The 17,397-nt window shown below is 50.8% G+C and overlaps 1 protein-coding gene across 4 annotated transcripts; it reads left to right on the top strand.

Annotated features, from left to right (window-relative positions):
* The first annotated feature begins 63 nt into the window (after nt 1–63).
* On the top strand, nt 64–17,343 carry LOC136947136 (kinesin-like protein KIF13B). Of its 4 annotated transcripts, none has more exons than XM_067241002.1 (41): nt 64–105; nt 622–711; nt 1,339–1,432; nt 4,159–4,171; nt 4,318–4,378; nt 4,522–4,614; nt 4,803–4,983; nt 5,310–5,397; nt 5,723–5,857; nt 6,070–6,182; nt 6,344–6,455; nt 6,730–6,942; nt 7,056–7,166; nt 7,356–7,490; nt 7,576–7,706; nt 7,791–7,877; nt 8,030–8,217; nt 8,584–8,812; nt 8,981–9,143; nt 9,354–9,500; nt 9,906–10,055; nt 10,268–10,378; nt 10,504–10,680; nt 10,784–10,941; nt 11,072–11,204; nt 11,309–11,440; nt 11,533–11,562; nt 11,665–11,764; nt 11,878–12,004; nt 12,100–12,155; nt 12,291–12,409; nt 12,497–12,673; nt 12,795–12,887; nt 12,998–13,150; nt 13,260–13,337; nt 13,494–13,550; nt 13,836–13,929; nt 14,457–14,578; nt 14,824–14,895; nt 14,998–16,297; nt 16,450–17,343. In XM_067241002.1, the coding sequence occupies exons 2-41, from the start codon at nt 642–644 to the stop codon at nt 16,704–16,706; spliced, it is 6,060 nt and encodes a 2,019-aa protein (XP_067097103.1). In that variant the 5' UTR covers nt 64–105; nt 622–641; the 3' UTR covers nt 16,707–17,343. The 4 variants fall into 4 exon arrangements, with proteins under 4 accessions (XP_067097103.1, XP_067097104.1, XP_067097102.1 ...); XM_067241003.1 differs by having other exon boundaries at nt 77–339; XM_067241001.1 differs by having other exon boundaries at nt 77–445.
* The last annotated feature ends 54 nt before the right edge of the window (nt 17,344–17,397 follow it).

The raw sequence follows: 17,397 nt of genomic DNA, 5'->3' as shown, positions 1-17,397 counted from the left end.
CCTAATCTGATTTTGCCAAGGTTTCAGGTGACTTCAGTGATCTCTACGGGCAGTATAAGGAAATGCAACAGGTGGAGGAGCGAACAGAATGGGTCGTCGTCGACTGTAAGTTTGGACTAAAAGAGACATAATTCGATTTTCTGAATCATCTCAGAATATGTAACAATAGGTATAGAGTTGTCTCGTGTATTTATCGTCGTCGCTGGTTGAATAATTCTGCAATTCTGTCCCGATTTGTCGCTTGTCTTTATCCAGTTAGCACTGGGTAGAAGAGGTCCACTGGAAGATAGCGCTGGCCGAGTCGCTGGAATACCTGCGATTATATTCATTCTTCGCTTGGTAAATTTGCACTACGTTGCTAATTAGCTAGCTATATGTAATTGACCTAGACTTTGCGTGCTGCCTTTGCTGGAACAGGGACGCACTGTCACTGAAGATAAGAAGGGTAAAGAGCATGCTACACAATACAGTGAAGCCTATCATTCCAGTGGGAACTTCAGTGGGAAATTTCATAATTTGCAAGTGTATGGTTTCAAGACAGACTACTAAAATTAAGCATTAGTGTGGTCTATTTTTGCTTTCCAAATGAATATGTTTGTCTTCAATTTTTCCTAACCACAGTCAGAAAGTCAGCTGGTGCAATGGATGACACTGGCTTGAGCGATTCCAACGTGAAGGTCGCTGTTCGCGTTCGACCAATGAACAGGCGAGGTAGGTACACTATAACAAGAGCCTTGTGACAGTCATTTTATTTTCATGCGCTGTTCTTTCCCTGTACTTATTTATGTTGGCTGGTGGTGTCATGGGAAGAGGAAGCTTGCTTTCCCTTTATATCTGTTCAGGGAATGCCTCGCCTTGTCCATGCCCAGCACAGAGACATGAATCATGTCTGTTCCAACTATGAATGTTTGTTTTGTTCGGTGGATAGTTGGTAGACAGTATAAGCCAGTTGAAGTAATGTTAGAATTGATCATTTACCTAAATTAGTCCTCATGTACAGTAGGCTACATAAAGTAAACCTGACCTCTACCCTGTTGTACAAACACAATATTTGTTGACAACAAGGCTGAATGTCCCACAGTGACACAGTGTCAGAGTATGTGTCTTTGTAAGGACTGTATGTGAATGCTAATGTCGGATCGTATTTGGGGCTGCTGCGTCATCAATCACTAGGACCTCCGACAAAAGCTTTTGCCCGCGGCCCGATCTTACCCATTTAATGGTGCCGTTAAACATTGCTGTGTACCCTGAATGGAAAACTCCCATTTAAGGAAGCCATTTCTCTTTAAGCACCTTCAATAAACAAAGCATGTAGATGAATTAACCATTTCCCCTCAGAGAAGGACCTGAAGACCAAATGTGTGGTGGAGATAGAGGGGAACCAGACGGTCTTGCACCCAGCCAGTGCCAACCTGAGCAAAGGAGACACCAGGTAGGCCTGTAGATGTAGGGGGCAGGGGCAGAGCCCAGGTAGGCCTGTAGAGGTAGGGGGCAGGGGCAGAGCCCAGGTAGGCCTGTGGAGGTAGGGGGCATGTGGAGAGCCCAGGTAGGCCTGTAGAGGTAGGGGGCAGGGGCAGAGCCCAGGTAGGCCTGTAGAGGTAGGGGGCAGGGGCAGAGCCCAGGTAGGCCTGTAGAGGTAGGGGGCAGGGGCAGAGCCCAGGTAGGCCTGTAGAGGTAGGGGGCATGGGGAGAGCCCAGGTAGGCCTGTAGAGGTAGGGGGCAGGGGCAGAGCCCAGGTAGGCCTGTAGAGGTAGGGGGCAGGGGCAGAGCCCAGGTAGGCCTGTAGAGGTAGGGGGCATGGGGAGACCCCAGGTAGGCCTGTAGAGGTAGGGGGCAGGGGCAGAGCCCAGGTAGGCCTGTAGAGGTAGGGGGCAGGGGCAGAGCCCAGGTAGGCCTGTAGAGGTAGGGGGTAGGGGCAGAGCCCAGGTAGGCCTGTAGAGGTAGGGGGCAGGGGCAGAGCCCAGGTAGGCCTGTGGAGGTAGGGGGCATGGGGAGAGCCCAGGTAGGCCTGTAGAGGTAGGGGGCATGGGGAAAGCCCACATTTCATTATACCAGAATAGGACCAGGTTTGACCAGCTACTGCCTGGAAATGATAGCCGTCAGCTTTTAAGTATTTGTTGGTGGCTTGGAACCGTTCTGTGATTACGAAGTGGGATCAACTCTTGACCATGGTGGATGTTATAGTGGGTTCTGTGTAGCGCATCTAGAGTGATATAAAGTATCCTGCACATCATAATGACCTGTCTTTTACCTGTCTTATTACTGACCAGGGGAAGCTGGCTGACCAGTCTGGTAGCTACATGTGGAGGAGGCGTAGATCCAACTCTTTACTTCCTCCCTCTCCTCCCTCCTTACTCCTCCCTTCTCACTCCTCACACCCCCCTCCTCCCTTTCCTGTGCCTCTCTTGACAAAAGGTGTGTCTGTTCCTGCTATGCTCTTTTCAGTGACTCAGTCAGCCAGGCAGTTAGGCTGACAGAGAGTCAGTAAGGCAGGCAGTAAGTCAGTCAAACAGGCAATCATCTAATGAGTTAGGCAGGGAGGCAAACAGTGCAGGTGGGTTGGTCCTGAGAGGGTTGGCAGCTACTTGTAAGACCTGCTCCTGCATGTCATCTACCTGAGGTCAGCCCACACACAAATAAATTTTTGAAAACACATCATCAATAACATTGGCATTTTGTTTCCAGCAAGACTGAGATAAGATCAGGTCTTGTTTAGAGTTTTTTAATGTCCAACTTTTGTTTTATGCCCTGACACGTTTCAATGCTGTGATTTGCTTCCCCTGTGGCTCTCTGTGTGTGAACTGGTTAAACAGGCTCTAGAGAGAAACACTTTCAGGCAGTTCCAGACAGAGAAGCAGACCCAGATCCTAGGCTGCTGTGTGGGTGGAACTCCTAAGGACCAAATATCTAACCAGTGCTCTCGAATGTCCCTGTTGCTAATGTGTCTCTAACATGTTTAGGAGATGAAACAGCTGATTCACAGCCAGGGAGGGTTGTTTTCTGGAATGAACATGTGGTTGAAGGGTCCATTTAGAAGAAGGAATGGCTCTCGAGCACTCTACTCCTTGGACGTTTTCATTATCATAATCTGAGCTGAGGCTCATTGATAACAAGCCTCTTGAAAGCCATTTAGAGACGCACGTGCACACAGAAATTCACATGCACACATACACTCACACACGCACACACACAGAAATTCACATGCACACATACACACACGTGCACGCACACTCACTTCTCCACCAGGTCTGTGGAGCTGTCGGGGTCCGCTTGCTATCTCAGGAATGCACCAGGGAGTCTCAATGTGTCTCTTTCATGGACACTGATGCCACACAGGAGACCCTGTCTAAGGGCTGCCAGCCCTGAGCTCGGCTCCAAAACACATACAGCTTTTTTTCCTCCAGATTCTTTCAGCTGTTTGTACCTCACATGGATTTTATATACTCCTACTGCATGCATTAGTATGGAAGCAAATCAGTGACATCATGGATGAATTTTAAAAGGCATTGAATACTTAATGAAATTCAAACACCACCAAATGTGTTGGTTTTGGATTAATCTATTTAAATTTGAAATATGAATTTATTTCAATGTAAAAGGTTGCTCAAATTTGAATGGTGAAATTCAGATCCCAAAAATTAGAGCTGAAAAAATTCAGATTGCAACATCCTGGATACCAAGGTATTGCTTGCCTCAGACGGGACCTCTCTCCTCGGACCCCAGGCTGTGATTATATGACGGCTTGCAGCTACACCTGGATGAGAGGGGATGAGGAGAGAGGTCTGCAGTTGGACTCTTCTCGGAGAAGTGAGGTGGTTCGATTGCATTCAGGCTCGATTCCTTTACCTACCCATGGGTCTTGCAATCAGATTTTTGTTGTCGCCTAACATTGTTAGAATTTTTGAGATCAGAATTTCACCATTCGAATTTGGAGGGTCATGTTCACAAGTGAGAAAGCAGTGGATGATTGATCTTTTCAAAGGTTAGGATTAAAAAGGGTAACTTGCCCCAGTATTTAAATATGACCATAGGAATGTCAGTGGATTTGTGTGTATGTGAATGTGTAGAACATACATTGTTATGATCTCTATAATCTGGATTGGTGTCCTTGTTTGACCAAGATTAACATTATTTTCCCTTCCATGTGTTTGGTTCCAGGAATCAGTCTAAGGTGAGCAATAGAGAAATAAGAGAGATTGTATATATACACACGTGAATGTATATATAAAAAAACAATATAATATACACTTATTATTACTTATATATGTATGTCTTTGTTACTGATCTGGCTCTAGCTAAATCTATTTTTTCATTCAGGTTTTTGCTTATGACTACTGTTTCTGGTCCATGGATGAATCTGAAAAGGACAAGTTTGCAGGTTTGAAAGCAATTTCAGAATCTGTAGTATGTAAAATGTGTTATTCATGTCATGTAATATAATATTGCTGTGAAATATTCAATATCTGTAATATACATATAGTTATTGACCTGTACTTATCATGTGTGTGTGATGATCCATAGGTCAAGACATTGTCTTCCAGTCCCTTGGAGAGAGTCTTCTGGACAATGCCTTCATGGGCTATAATGCCTGCATCTTTGCCTACGGACAGACGGGTGTGTCTGGCTTCCTAATTTTCAAATTCAGCATGTTTTTCCAATGAGGTCCTTTTGCTTATTATTGACTGAGGACTGATTTATGTGTGTGTATGTGTCTAAATGTGTGATCGTACGTGCATGTGTTTATGTGCCTGTCTGCGTGTGTCTGCTTGCTTGTGTGTGTGTGTGTGTGTGTGCGTGTGCAGGCTCTGGGAAGTCCTACACCATGATGGGCTCTGCTGAGCAGCCGGGGCTGAGCCCTCGCCTGTGCAGCGTGCTGTTTGAGCGCACGCTGAGGGAGCAGGGGGAGGGGGAGAGCTTCACCGTGGAGGTCTCATACATGGAGATCTACAACGAGAGGGTCCGCGATCTCCTCGACCCCAAGGGGTGAGATGCTCCTGATGGCTCCTGATGGCTCACAGCACAGTTACTTTCATTCATCAGATGCGTTTTTATTTTAAGATTTTTTTTTTTTTTTATGAATTTCTTTTCGTATTGTTTATTTTAAGATATATTACAAAATATAATAAAAAATCAAAATTTTTGTTTTAAGATGTAAAAAAAAATTCTAATTTCAATCAAAGTTTTTATTTAAGATATATTACAAAATATAATAAAAAATCTACATTTTTATTTTAAGATAAAAAAAATATATATAATTTCAATCAAAGTTTTTATTTTAAGATAAGTCCCTCTCCTCTCTCCGTCTGCAGTAGCCGGCAGACCCTGCGGGTGAGGGAACACAAGGTTCTGGGGCCATATGTTGACGGCCTGTCTCGTCTGGCTGTGGCCAGCTACAAGGTACTGTTCACTGTCTGTACACGCATGTCTGTTTGTGGTAAACAATGTGTTCATTTATGTAGATTTCAATTACAGCAGTAAGCTTATGGGCACTGGTTAGCATTGGATAGGTGGAGGTTATCTTATTAAGCTATTCACACTTCCTGTCTCTCCCTTACTCTCTGTTTATCTGTTTCTCTGTCTCTCTCCATTCCCCACTGTCTCTCTTTCTCCCTCTTTTTCTCTCCCTCTCTTTATCTCACTTTCAATCACTCGCTTCCTCTCTCTCTCCCTCTATCTCTCTCTCTCACTTTCTTGCTCTCTCTCATCCCCCCTCTCTCTCTAGGACATTGAGTCTCTGATGTCAGAGGGGAACAAGTCTCGTACCGTGGCTTCCACCAACATGAACGAGGAGAGCAGTCGCTCCCACGGAGTCTTCAACATCATCCTCACTCACACTCTCATGGACGTCAAGTCCGGGGTGAGACAGCACTGTGTTCAGCTAACAGACACTTTCACCCTGAGAAACACGCAAGTTGCACGTAAAGTCTGTACTGCAGATAAACAAGGACCCGATTTCCACAGCCCCAGCAGTTTTTCAGTCAGTCTGTGTTTTTTGGTCTGTCTATTGTGAGGATCTATATCCAATCCATTTTATTAATGTTCCCCCTGAACGTCTTTGTACGTGTGTAGACGAGTGGAGAGAAGGTGAGCAAGCTGAGCCTGGTGGACCTGGCAGGCAGTGAGAGAGCAGCCAAGACAGGAGCAGCTGGAGAGAGGCTGAAGGAGGGCAGCAACATCAACAAGTACTTCCTCCGTCTGCCCAGCACTAAACACCTTGAGAGGGAGCGGTTATTACACCGGACTGGATTAAGAAAAAACTATCTCCCTCCCTCCGTCTCTCTCTCTGTCTCTGTCTCTCTCTCTCTTATTTCCCTCCCCCTTTCTCTTCCCCTCCCCCCTCCAGGTCTCTGAGTACCCTGGGGCTGGTGATCTCAGCGCTGGCAGACCAGGGAGCAGGGAAGAACAAGACCAAGTTTGTTCCCTACCGAGACTCTGTGCTCACCTGGCTACTCAAGGTACCCAGCAGCCCTAATAAGAATGTCATACTAGAATGTATTTATTTAGCAGACACTTATATCCAAATCAATGCCCCATTTATGAGACACAAGCCTCATGTCATCCACCTGCCTAGTGAGATAGAGAGTAAGGGTTGTTGATCTCTATCTCTAGCCATCTATGAAGGGGGCCTCTCATTACTAGAGCCTCTGATTCTCTCCTTTGCCTCCTCCCCCTGTCTCCTCGCCCTCCTCCTTTCCACTCTCCCCCTCCTCTCTTCTTTCCCCCGTCCAGGACAGTCTGGGGGGTAACAGTCGGACTGCCATGATCGCCACCATCAGCCCTGCAGCGGACAACTACGACGAGACGCTGTCCACGCTGCGCTACGCCGACCGCGCCAAGAGCATCGTCAACCATGCGGTCGTCAACGAGGACCCCAACGCCCGCATCATCCGGGAGCTGAGGGAGGAGGTGGACAAGCTGCGATACCAGCTGACCGAGGCTGAGGTACGGCGAGCTGGAGGGAGAGAGGAAGGATCTCTGCACAGGCTCAGGGTTTTTTTTTGGGCCTCGTGGTCAGGGGGTTTTGGGCCTCATGGTGTTTCGTGTCTCCTGGTCAGTCTATGAAGGCTCCTGAGCTGAAGGAGCGCCTGGAGGAGTCTGAGAAACTGATCCATGAGATGACCATCACCTGGGAGCAGAAACTCAAGAAGACCGAGGCCATCGCTCAGGTGCACACACACACACGCACACACACACAAATGCACACACACTCCCAATACAATAAAATACCCAAAATGTACCACATGTACCATGTATGTTATTGTACTTTGTGTGCAAGCCTCCAGTGGTAATGTACAGGTCCAAACTATTCCATACGGCCACTTAGTAAGTGTCATTTGGAACTGTGTGTGTTGCAGGAGCGCCAGAAGCAGCTGGAGAGTCTGGGCATCTCTCTCCAGTCGTCCGGGATACGCCTGGTGGACGACAAGTGCTTCCTGGTCAACCTCAACGCTGACCCAGCTCTCAACGAGCTGCTGGTCTACTACCTGAAGGTACACAGAGACACAGACACACAGACACACTCATACACACACACACTGTCGGCCTCACTGTCACGTGTGTGTGTGTCATGTGCAGGACCACACGCGTGTGGGAGCGGCAGATTCCCAGGACATCCAGCTGTGCGGCATGGCCATCCAGGCCGAACACTGTGTCATCGACATCACCGTGGAAACCCGGGTCGTCCTCACCCCTCACCGCAACGCACGGTAGGTCACTTGTACACACATGCGACTGTGTACACACACTAGATCTGTATAACACTCTCCTCTCCATGTTCTCTCTCTCCACAGCACCTGTGTGAACGGGTCTTCAGTCACCAGCCCGGTCCAGCTTCACCACGGCGACCGCATCCTCTGGGGCAACAACCACTTCTTCAGGTAGGAGAGCAGGGCTTCAGCTGCCCACTGCTGATGCTTAGGCAGTGTGAGGAGCTCTCTACTCTCTCTCTCTCTGTCTCCTGCTCCTCCACTCTTGCTTTCCCTCTCCCTTATCCCCCTCTCTCTCTCTCTATCTCCCCCGCCCTCCCCAGGATCAACCTCCCCAGACAGCTGGCCCGTGCCGGGGCGGAGGAGGAGGAGGGAGCAGGGATGAGGCCAGGCCTCAGTGCCGACCACCTGGACGTGGATTTGGACTCGGCCAGCGACGCGTCCAGCGAGGTCAGCTTCAGCTACGAGTTTGCTCAGACCGAGGTCATGATGAAGACCATGGGCAGCAACGGTAAGACAGGAGGAGGAGGAGGATGGGAGGAACATGCTGCATGTCAAAAAACAAGACTGACAAAATTGACTTTGACTTGTTTAACTTGTTCTTAAACTCCTGGCTTTCCTTCTTTCTCTCCCCTCCCCTCCCCTCCCCTCCCCTCCCCTCCCCTCCCCTCCCCTCCCCTCCCCTCCCCTCCCCTCCCCTCCCCTCCCCTCTCCTCTCCTCTCCTCTCCTCTCCTCCCTTCCCCTCCCCTCCCCTCTCCTCCCCTCTCCTCTCCTCCCTTCCCCTCCCCTCTCCTCCCCTCTCCTCTCCTCTCCTCCCCTCCCCTCTCCTCTCCTCTCCTCTCCTCTCCTCTCCTCCCTTCCCCTCCCTCCCCCCAGACCCCATGCAGGCGGTGCTGCAGGCTCTGGGGAGGCAGCACGAGGAGGAGAAGCGCTCGGCGCTGGAGCGTCAGCGGCACATGTACGAGACAGAGCTGCAGCAGCTGCGCCGCAGGCTCCACCCAGAGAGGACCGCCCCCGCCGGCCTGGACCTGGCTCCGCCCACCTCCGCCACCGCACCGTCCCCCCCCGCCGCACACAACCGTGTACGCCGCTGGAGCGAGGACAGGTGAGAGGGGCCTGTAGCAGAAGGGTAGATTAAATGTATCTAAAAGCTTGGAATATTTCCAAAATAGAATATAAAACAAACAGAATACAACTACATTTCTATGTGTATATTCAAGTACGTGCGTGCATTTGTTTGTATGTGGATATTGATGTTTGTGTGCGTACGCAGAGAGGCGATGATGACGCGCAGCCTGCGGCGTCTCAGAGAGCAGATCGTCAGAGCCAACCTCCTGACCCAGGAGGCTGCCTTCATCTCTGATGAGCTGGACAAGAGGACCGAGTACCTGGTCACCCTGCAGATCCCTGCAGCCAACCTGGACGCCAACAGGAAGGTGTGTGTCTGGGTGTGTGTGTTCATAGCTGTGTGTGTGTTTGGGTATGCATGTAGAGGTGTTAGTGTGTAGGTGTGTGTGACTTCTACCATGAGAATGTTTCCTGTTCCACAGATGTTAACCTATCATAATGATTTGGCAGTGTTTGTCGTGACCTCTCTGTGTTCCTCCTCCCCTCACCCCCCTCCTCCTCCCCTCCTCCACCCCCAGCGTGACGCAGTGCTGAGCGAGCCGGCGGTGCAGGTGAGGAGGAAGGGGAAGGGCAAGCAGATCTGGGCCCTGGAGAAGATGGAGAACCGTCTGGTGGACATGAGGGAGCTGTACCAGGAGTGGAAGGACAGTGACGAGGACAACCCTGTGAGTTCTCACCTCCTCGCTCCTCTCCGGCGCTGCTGGGCCTCATGAAGCCTCTGTTTGACCCTCATGAAGCCTCTGTTTGGCCCTCCTGAAGCCTCTGTTTGACCCTCATGAAGCCTCTGTTTGACCCTCATGAAGCCTCTGTTTGACCCTCATGAAGCCTCTGTTTGGCCCTCATGAAGCCTCTGTTTGGCCCTCATGAAGCCTCTGTTTGGCCCTCATAAAACCTTCTTACATGGTTGACAGTTTAACTGTTTCCATAATGGTGTGGAAAACTATTCTGGACTTACACCGTCTCTCCACTCCTGTCCCTGCTCTTCACCTATCTTCCTTCCTCCTCTCTTCCCTACTCCTTTCTCCCCCCTCTCCTCCTCCTCCCCTCTCCCCCCCCTCCTCTACGCCCAGGTGATGCGTTCGTATTTCCGGCGGGCAGACCCGTTCTTTGACGAGCAGGAGAACCACAGTCTGATCGGCGTGGCCAACGTCTTCCTGGCATGTCTGTTCCACGACGTCAAGCTGCAGTACGCAGTTCCCATCATCAACCAGAAGGGGGAGGTATGTTCCCGCAGGAAGCTCCCATCTCTCCTCTGGCTGTAGATGACACTCCCATAGAATGTTGCCTGCTGATTTTTTTTGTGTGCAATTCTTTGTTACACAAAGTTCATGACGCTTTATTCATTCACCCATTGTCCCCTTACTGCAGCTGAGAAGGTTACTAAGTGTGTCTGTGTGTGTGTGTGTATACACGTGTGTGTGTGTGTCACCAGGTTGCGGGACGTCTGCATGTGGAGGTGTGGCGGGGCAGCGAGGGGCTGGAGGAGAACACGGCACAGGACGTAACCGACGGCGACACGCAGGAACGCAAGCTGGAGTGTGTGGTAAGATGGCATGTGTGGTAAGATGGCGTGTGTGGTAAGATGGTGTGTGTGGTAAGATGGAGCTTGGCAAAAAGCTGGGAGGTGAGGTGTTCCCTGACCTCCTGGGTGTGACCTCTGACCCTCAGGTGAAGATCCTGCAGGCCACCGGTCTGCCCCGGCACCTGTCCAACTTCGTGTTCTGCCAGTACCACTTCTGGGGGCAGGAAGAGCCCCAGTTCATCGCCCCAGAGATGGAGCCCTCGCCCCCCTCGCCCTCCTCCGTCTGGGACCCCCACTGCTCCGTGGTCTTCGACAGCACCTTGGTGTGTGTGTGTTTCAAGATCGAAATATACTGTGCCTGTTGCATTGCCTTCAATACATAGACCGGAGAGAAGCCCCCTGTCAAGTCCTCCCTCCCTTCCTCAGGAGCTGGAGGTGGCTGTATCGGAGGACTTTGTGGAGTTTGTGTCGGAGGGGGCGTTAGCTATCGAGGTGTTCGGACACAAGCAGGCCAACCACCGCAGGAACCTGGCTCTGTGGGACCTGGGGGTGATCCAGGCCAAGACACGCTCCCTCAGAGAGAGGTAGGACCCCCGGGGGGGGGGGGGGGGGGGGGGGGGGGTGGGGGGGTGGAGTTGTGATTGCATAGGTGTGTGTATTCGTGTATAGATGTGTGTGCTTGTGAGTATAGGTGTGTATACTGTGTGTGTCCAGGTGGAGCGAGGTGACCCGCAGGCTGGAGTTGTGGGTGCAGGTGATGGAGCTGAGCGAGGCTGGAGACTTCACCCCTGTGGAGGTCCTGCCGGCCAAGGATGTTCGCACCGGGGGCATTTTCCAGCTCAAGCAGGTGGGTGTGTGTGTGGGTAGGTGTGCGTGCATGCTTGTGTGTTGGTGTGTGTGTATGTGTTTCTGGATGGATGGTGACAGACTGCATGTGGCTGCTGTTTCCAGGGCCAGTCGAGGCGTCTGCAGGTGGAGGTGAGGGCGGTGCAGGACTCGGGCACCATGCCTCTCATCACCGTCTCCGTCCTCGCCGTCTCCATCGGCAACGTCCAGGTCCGCCAGGCCAGCCAATCACTGCAGGTATGGAAAGATGGGGATCTTCTCATTGGCTTACACCCTGTGTGCGTGGATATAAATCTGCTAAAGTGTGTGTGTGTGTGTGTGTGTTTCAGATGGAGGAGGATGAGATGGACAGCTACCAGGTAGGGTGATAGTCCAAGACAGGGAACAGTGGGAATCTCTGTTTACCTAGAAATGGAAGTCAATATGACACTGTGTGTGGTTGTGTGTGTGTGTGTGTGTAGGAGGGGGACCTGGAGAGACTGAAGCAGCAGTGGCTGGCGACCCTCACTAAGAGACAGGAGTACCTGGACCAGCACCTGCAGAAGATCGTCTCCAAAGCTGGTCAGATAACATCTCAGACTGTATCAGGGCTGCGCATCAGCCTGTTGGTAGCATAGGTAGCATTGTGCTGTGTAATGTGAATAGGACTGATTTATTTCTGTGTGTGTGTGTAGATAAGTCCGAAGACGACGTGGAGAGGGAGTCCCAGCTGCTGGAGTGTCGTCTGACCCTGACGGAGGAGAGGAACTCTGTCCTGGTGCCCTCCGCTGGCAGCGGCATCCCTGGAGCCCCCGCAGAGAGGTGTGTGTGTGTTTGAGTGTGTGTTTATATTAGTGTTTGTGAGTGTGTGTGTGTGTTTTGTGTTCCTTTTGACTGAACTTGTCTAGTTTCTCCAGAGTTCCTGTCCCTGGGATGGAGACCCACATTCCTGTTCTCTTCCTGGACCTCAGCGGTACGTTCTGGTCTCCTGTCTGTCTGAATCACTCAGACACGCCACTCAGCCCAACATCTTACCTGTCTGTCTGTCTCCATGTCTGTCTCTCACTCTTTACCTGTTTCCTGTCTCCCCCCCCCCTCTCCCCTCCAGCTGATGACTTCCAGGAGAACCTGTCTGCTCCTCTGGCAGGAGGCCTGGATGCTCTGCTGAGCAGAGAGGACGAGGACGACTTCTTCGACCTTCAGATCGTCAGGCACCACGACTCGGAGGTGACACGCTCCTCCCTGACGGGGTTCCCCTCTCACAGGCTGGAGGACCCATGAGGCCAACCCTCTGTCCTCTCCTCTCCCGTCCAGGTGAAGGCGGAGGCGTCCTGGGACTCCACGGTCCACAGCTGTCCCCAGCTGAGCCGGGCGGGGGCGGCGGACCAGCGCGTGTTCCTGACCGTGCGAGCCGTGGTTCTGCTCAGCCACCCGGCGCCCCTGCAGCTGGTGCTGCGCAAACGCATCTGCGTCTGCCTCACCGGGCGGCAGGTAAGATGACACACGCACGCACGCACACACACACACACACACACACACACACACACACACACACCACGCACACACACTCTGGGTGGTTGTGACGGTGGTTTTGTCTCTGTGGGGGGTGCAGGGCTTCGCCCAGAGCCTGCTGAAGAGGATGTCCAACCGCAGCACGGTCCCTGGCTGTGGGGTCACCTTCGATATCGTCTCCAACATCCCCGGGGTGAGGAACTACAGCTCCCAGCATGCTCTTCACCACAACGGCTTCAATCTATTCATTTAGTTATATGATTTATATAGTAATAAACACAAAACCTGATCTGTCCCTGTCAGGATGTGCAGGCCCCGGAGGACAGGGAGATGCTGGCCAGGCTGGCTGCCAGCACAGAGGACGGCCAGTCTGCAGACAGCGAGGCGGCCATAGAGAAGTACCTCCGCAGTATCCTGGCTGTGGAGAACATACTGACTCTGGACAGACTCCGACAGGTCAGTACACACACATACACATATTATGTAGGATACATTATCCTAATGCTGTATTGTTCTCACTATGCATTTTGTGTGCGTGTGTGCGTGCGTGCGTGCGTGTGTGTAGGAGGTAACAGTAAAGGAGCAGCTGGTGGTGAAAGGCAAGATATCCAGACGTTGTCTCAGCTCTCCCAGTGTACATCGGGTTAGTGGCAATGATCACATGATCTACTTCCTGTAACCCATCCCACCCCTCCTCAGATAGTGATAGCATATAATAGAATGCAGCCAGTCCTGTCACAGTGACTACCGACTAACCTATATAACTAATCTATCCTGACTAACCTCGTCGTAATTCCAGCTGTCAGGTAGCATGCGGGACCTGTCTCTCTCGACACACAGACTGGATGACTTCAAGGTACAACTAACTCATTAACTGTCACTATCATTAACTCATTACTAATTATCACTAATCATTACTAACTATCACTAATTCATCACCAACTCATTAAAGCAGAGCATCTGACTGCAGAGGAAGAGGTTGAAGGTTCAAATACCCCTGTGCATCGCTTTAGATCAACATGTCTTTATAACACATTATGATTATGATGTTCTGTTTACACATCCTTCATTACATTTTATTATTATTATTGTTGTTATTATTATTATCCTGCCTCTAAGTGTGTTGTTCCCTATGTCCCAGGGCTGGGAGAGCCACCAGGATCTGTCTGTGGTGTCTCAGAGCCGACGCACCCTCCCTGCCTCCTCTCTGCCCCAGGACCAGCACGCTGAGACCGGTACAGCTCACTCCTGTTAGCTCAGTGTTACTGGTGGATACTCTGCTTGATCTGTCCTGTTTTCTTTCTCACTTTTTGAAGTGTCTTTTCCTTCACTTACATTATTCTTCATCTTTGCATTTTGTTTCTTCCTGTCTGCTTGAAATTCCTCCTCCCGCACTCCTCATGTCTGCCTCTTCCTGCATTCCTGTAACCCTTCTCTCCTCCTGTCTTCCTCTTCTTCCTCCTCTTCCTGTCACCCTTCTCTCCTCCTGTCTTCCTCTTCTTCCTGTCTTCCTCCTCTTCCTGTAACCCTTCTCTCCTCCTGTCTTCCTCTTCTTCCTGTCTTCCTCCTCTTCCTGTAACCCTTCTCTCCTCCTGTCTTCCTCTTCTTCCTCCTCTTCCTGTAACCCTTCTCTCCTCCTGTCTTCCTCTTCTTCCTGTCTTCCTCCTCTTCCTGTCACCCTTCTCTCCTTCCTGTCTTCCTCTTTCTCCATGCCCACCTGCCTCAGGCCGTTCAGGGTTTGCTGCGTCTTATTTCCCCCCAGTGCCCAAACTCCTCAAGTCTCTCTTCCATGGCAAGGAAGAGAAGAGAGAGCAGAGTCTCGCCCCTGACCCTGCCCCCGCCCCTGACCCCGCCCCTGCCGCCCCTGACCCCGCCCCTCAACAGGTAACTCGTCTATACTTGGCCCCGACCCAGACACGGCAGGTCAAACGTGGCTCTAAAAGGAATGTGATTTCAGGGGTCTGAAAGGACATTCTACGATCGATTCAGTAGCTCAGTACTCTTGGATGTGTGTCATATATATACATATATACACATATATAATTATTATATAATATATTTTTTTATAAAATGTTCTTTCGTACGTTCCAATGAAAAAATCTAAACAGTGACTTCAACTGTTTCTTTAGCTGTCTCAGAACCTGCCTCGTATTGTGATCCAGTCTGCAAGTGTTGATGAGTTCATGGATCATCAGCAACTGGTGAGGCACCCTTCTACTTTCATGGATGTATTGTCAAAACAGTAATTATTATCATTCGATTGCAGATAAAGCAAAACATTTCGGTTGCCATAACTCCCTCAGGTCCCCATAGCGGAAATCATACCGCCGGAGTTCCTCTTGGACGCTTCGTCAGCCACGCCCCTCCCCCAGGAGGTCGTCACAGAGCCGGAGGACTCCGCCCCCGGCCAGTTCAGTGAGGCCTCCAGCGGCTACATGTCCACCAGTGTTTCCACAGCGACCCTGTCGGACTTCAACACGCTGACGTGGGACACCTCCCCCCCGGCATGTTCCAGGTCGGAGGTCACGACCCTCTTCGACATGACGATAGACGGAGGTCACGACCCTCAACCTACACCGTCATTGGATGTCTCGAGTCACATGGAGGCGGCAGCAAAAAGCGACCTGTTGACGACAGAATCTGCTGACCCTGCAGATCCTGGATGCTTACCTGCAGCCTCCACTGCTCCGTCAGAGCCACAGGCCCGGTCTGGCTCAGATGACCCAGAACCAGCTAGATCAAATCAGTCAAACTGTGTGTCATCATCCTCACTAAACAGGTCAGCACTGGTTATTTCTGATGAAGAACCAACAATACTATCAGACCCAGTTGAGGAGTTGAACCTGGTCAGCATAGCACCTCCAGAACCAAAGTCAGTGGTGCCACAGGGCCAGACCAAGAACCTGGAAGAACCTCCACTTTTGGACCTGCCGGTAACAACACAAGCAGAACCAACAAACCAGACACAGGTCAGACAGGCAGATTCATCCACAGTTTCAGTCTCCTCAGAAGCGTGTGAAAAGGCCGGTCCAGATCAGTCTCTGATCCTTGCTCCACCAGAAGACCAGGAAGAACCATCTACCCAGATCGCAACAGGGCAGGTGGCCCCAGCTTCAACCCCACCCCCAGCCTCAGCCTCAACCCCAGCTCCAACCTCATCTCCACCCCCAGCCCCAGCCTCAACCCCAGCTCCAGCCTCATCTCCAGCCCCAGCCTCAACCCCAGCCTCAGCTCCAGCCTCATCTACACCCCCAGCCTCGTCCCAGTCTAACCCCGCCGCAGCGCTGGCTGCAGCCAACCCCTTCAAGATCCAGAAGGTGAAGACGTCCGATCTGAAGTCGTTCCATCGCATCCTGGATGACGAGGAGCAGGGCGGGAGCGCCAGCAGTCTGGGGGCGGAGCTATCCGACCCCATCCAGAGGCTGGAGATCATCTCCGACGAAGAGGGCGGGAGCGCCAAGGCTGCCACGGTCGCGCCTGATTGGCTGAAGGTGGGGGAGTTTGTGATTGTAGGGACCAATAAGAATGGAACGGTGCGCTACGTCGGACCTACAGAGTTTGCCGAGGGCACCTGGGTAGGCGTGGAGCTAGACGTACCAGCAGGTGAGAGATGATGCATACTGTAGATACCTCAGGGTTAGAAGGTGTTAATGAGAACTATTAAAATGTAGAGCGTTTTGCATGTCTGTGAGAAGTAGAGCATGCTCTTACCTCTTTTCTAAATGGCTTTCTCTCTCCCTCTCTTTCTGTCCTAGGGAAGAATGACGGGTCAGTGGGCGGCCGACACTACTTCCACTGTAACCCTGGTTACGGGGTGATGGTGAGGCCTGATAGGGTGAGCCGTGGGGGAAGTGAGGCGAAGAGGCGGAGACAACAGCAGAAACGGCGCAGTGCCAACCTGTCAGGATCCAGCCCCAACCTGGCTGCCCTCACCGCATTGGCCAAAGGGGAGGGTCACGGCGGGACTGCAGCCAGTCGCAAGGGAGAGAACCGCAAGTCCTGGAACAGCTGAGGGCCAATGACAAGAAAGCTTCTAAAGAACTTCATGTCTGACTGACAGTTGACAGACATGACTCTGGCTTACCAGAAAGTTCTATGTTCGTAAGAACGTTCCACAGGCAATATCCCCGTGTCAGGAGAATGCAGTGGACCAAGTCAAGCTGTCAAGTGCTGTTGACAGTGAATGTGCCTTATACTGTTGGAAAGCTGGACGTTCTCTGTGGAGGTATGGATTTACTGGTATGTATTGTAAGTTTGCAGATGTATTTTTAGGACTTAGCACACTACTGATAATAATACTGCTGAATATCACTTAGATTTTTATCCTGTTTGAATCAGGGGTTGTGAATCGGGAAGGGATGTGATTGTAGACAGAAGGGGGGTGAAGTTTAACGGTATGAATGGAAAAAAACAGTATTGTGTAATTTATGTAGTGGGATACTTGGGCTTGTTTTTTATGTGATTTGGGATCTCAAGGTATTGGCATGGATACTGTACACTACCATAAGCAAATCTTTCCTTTTTTTTTTTTTTTTTTCCTGTGTTCAATCTAAGAGAGCATAAATGTTTATTTATTCATGGAATTTAAAAAGTATCTTTCAAGACTTTTATATAAATTTGAAACTTTTAAATAAACGTTATACTGTTCAAGTTTTCACTCTTTGATTCATCTCTCTGAAAAAATTACGAGGACTAAGACAGTG

This window comes from Osmerus mordax, chromosome 8, assembly GCF_038355195.1.
Source record: "Osmerus mordax isolate fOsmMor3 chromosome 8, fOsmMor3.pri, whole genome shotgun sequence".
In the NCBI taxonomy this organism is placed as follows: domain Eukaryota; kingdom Metazoa; phylum Chordata; class Actinopteri; order Osmeriformes; family Osmeridae; genus Osmerus; species Osmerus mordax.
The sequence above is the reverse complement of the archived record's forward strand: the minus strand, read 5'-3'. Positions and strand labels throughout refer to the sequence as shown.

Bases quoted from the DNA above. Each gene is read 5' to 3' on its own strand.
- LOC136947136 (XM_067241002.1), top strand. From the start codon at position 642: ATGGATGACACTGGCTTGAGCGATTCCAACGTGAAGGTCGCTGTTCGC. The intron at 7,491-7,575 runs GTACACAGAGAC...TGTCATGTGCAG, and splicing joins TGCTGGTCTACTACCTGAAG to GACCACACGCGTGTGGGAGC. The intron at 11,563-11,664 runs GTAGGGTGATAG...GTGTGTGTGTAG, and splicing joins ATGAGATGGACAGCTACCAG to GAGGGGGACCTGGAGAGACT.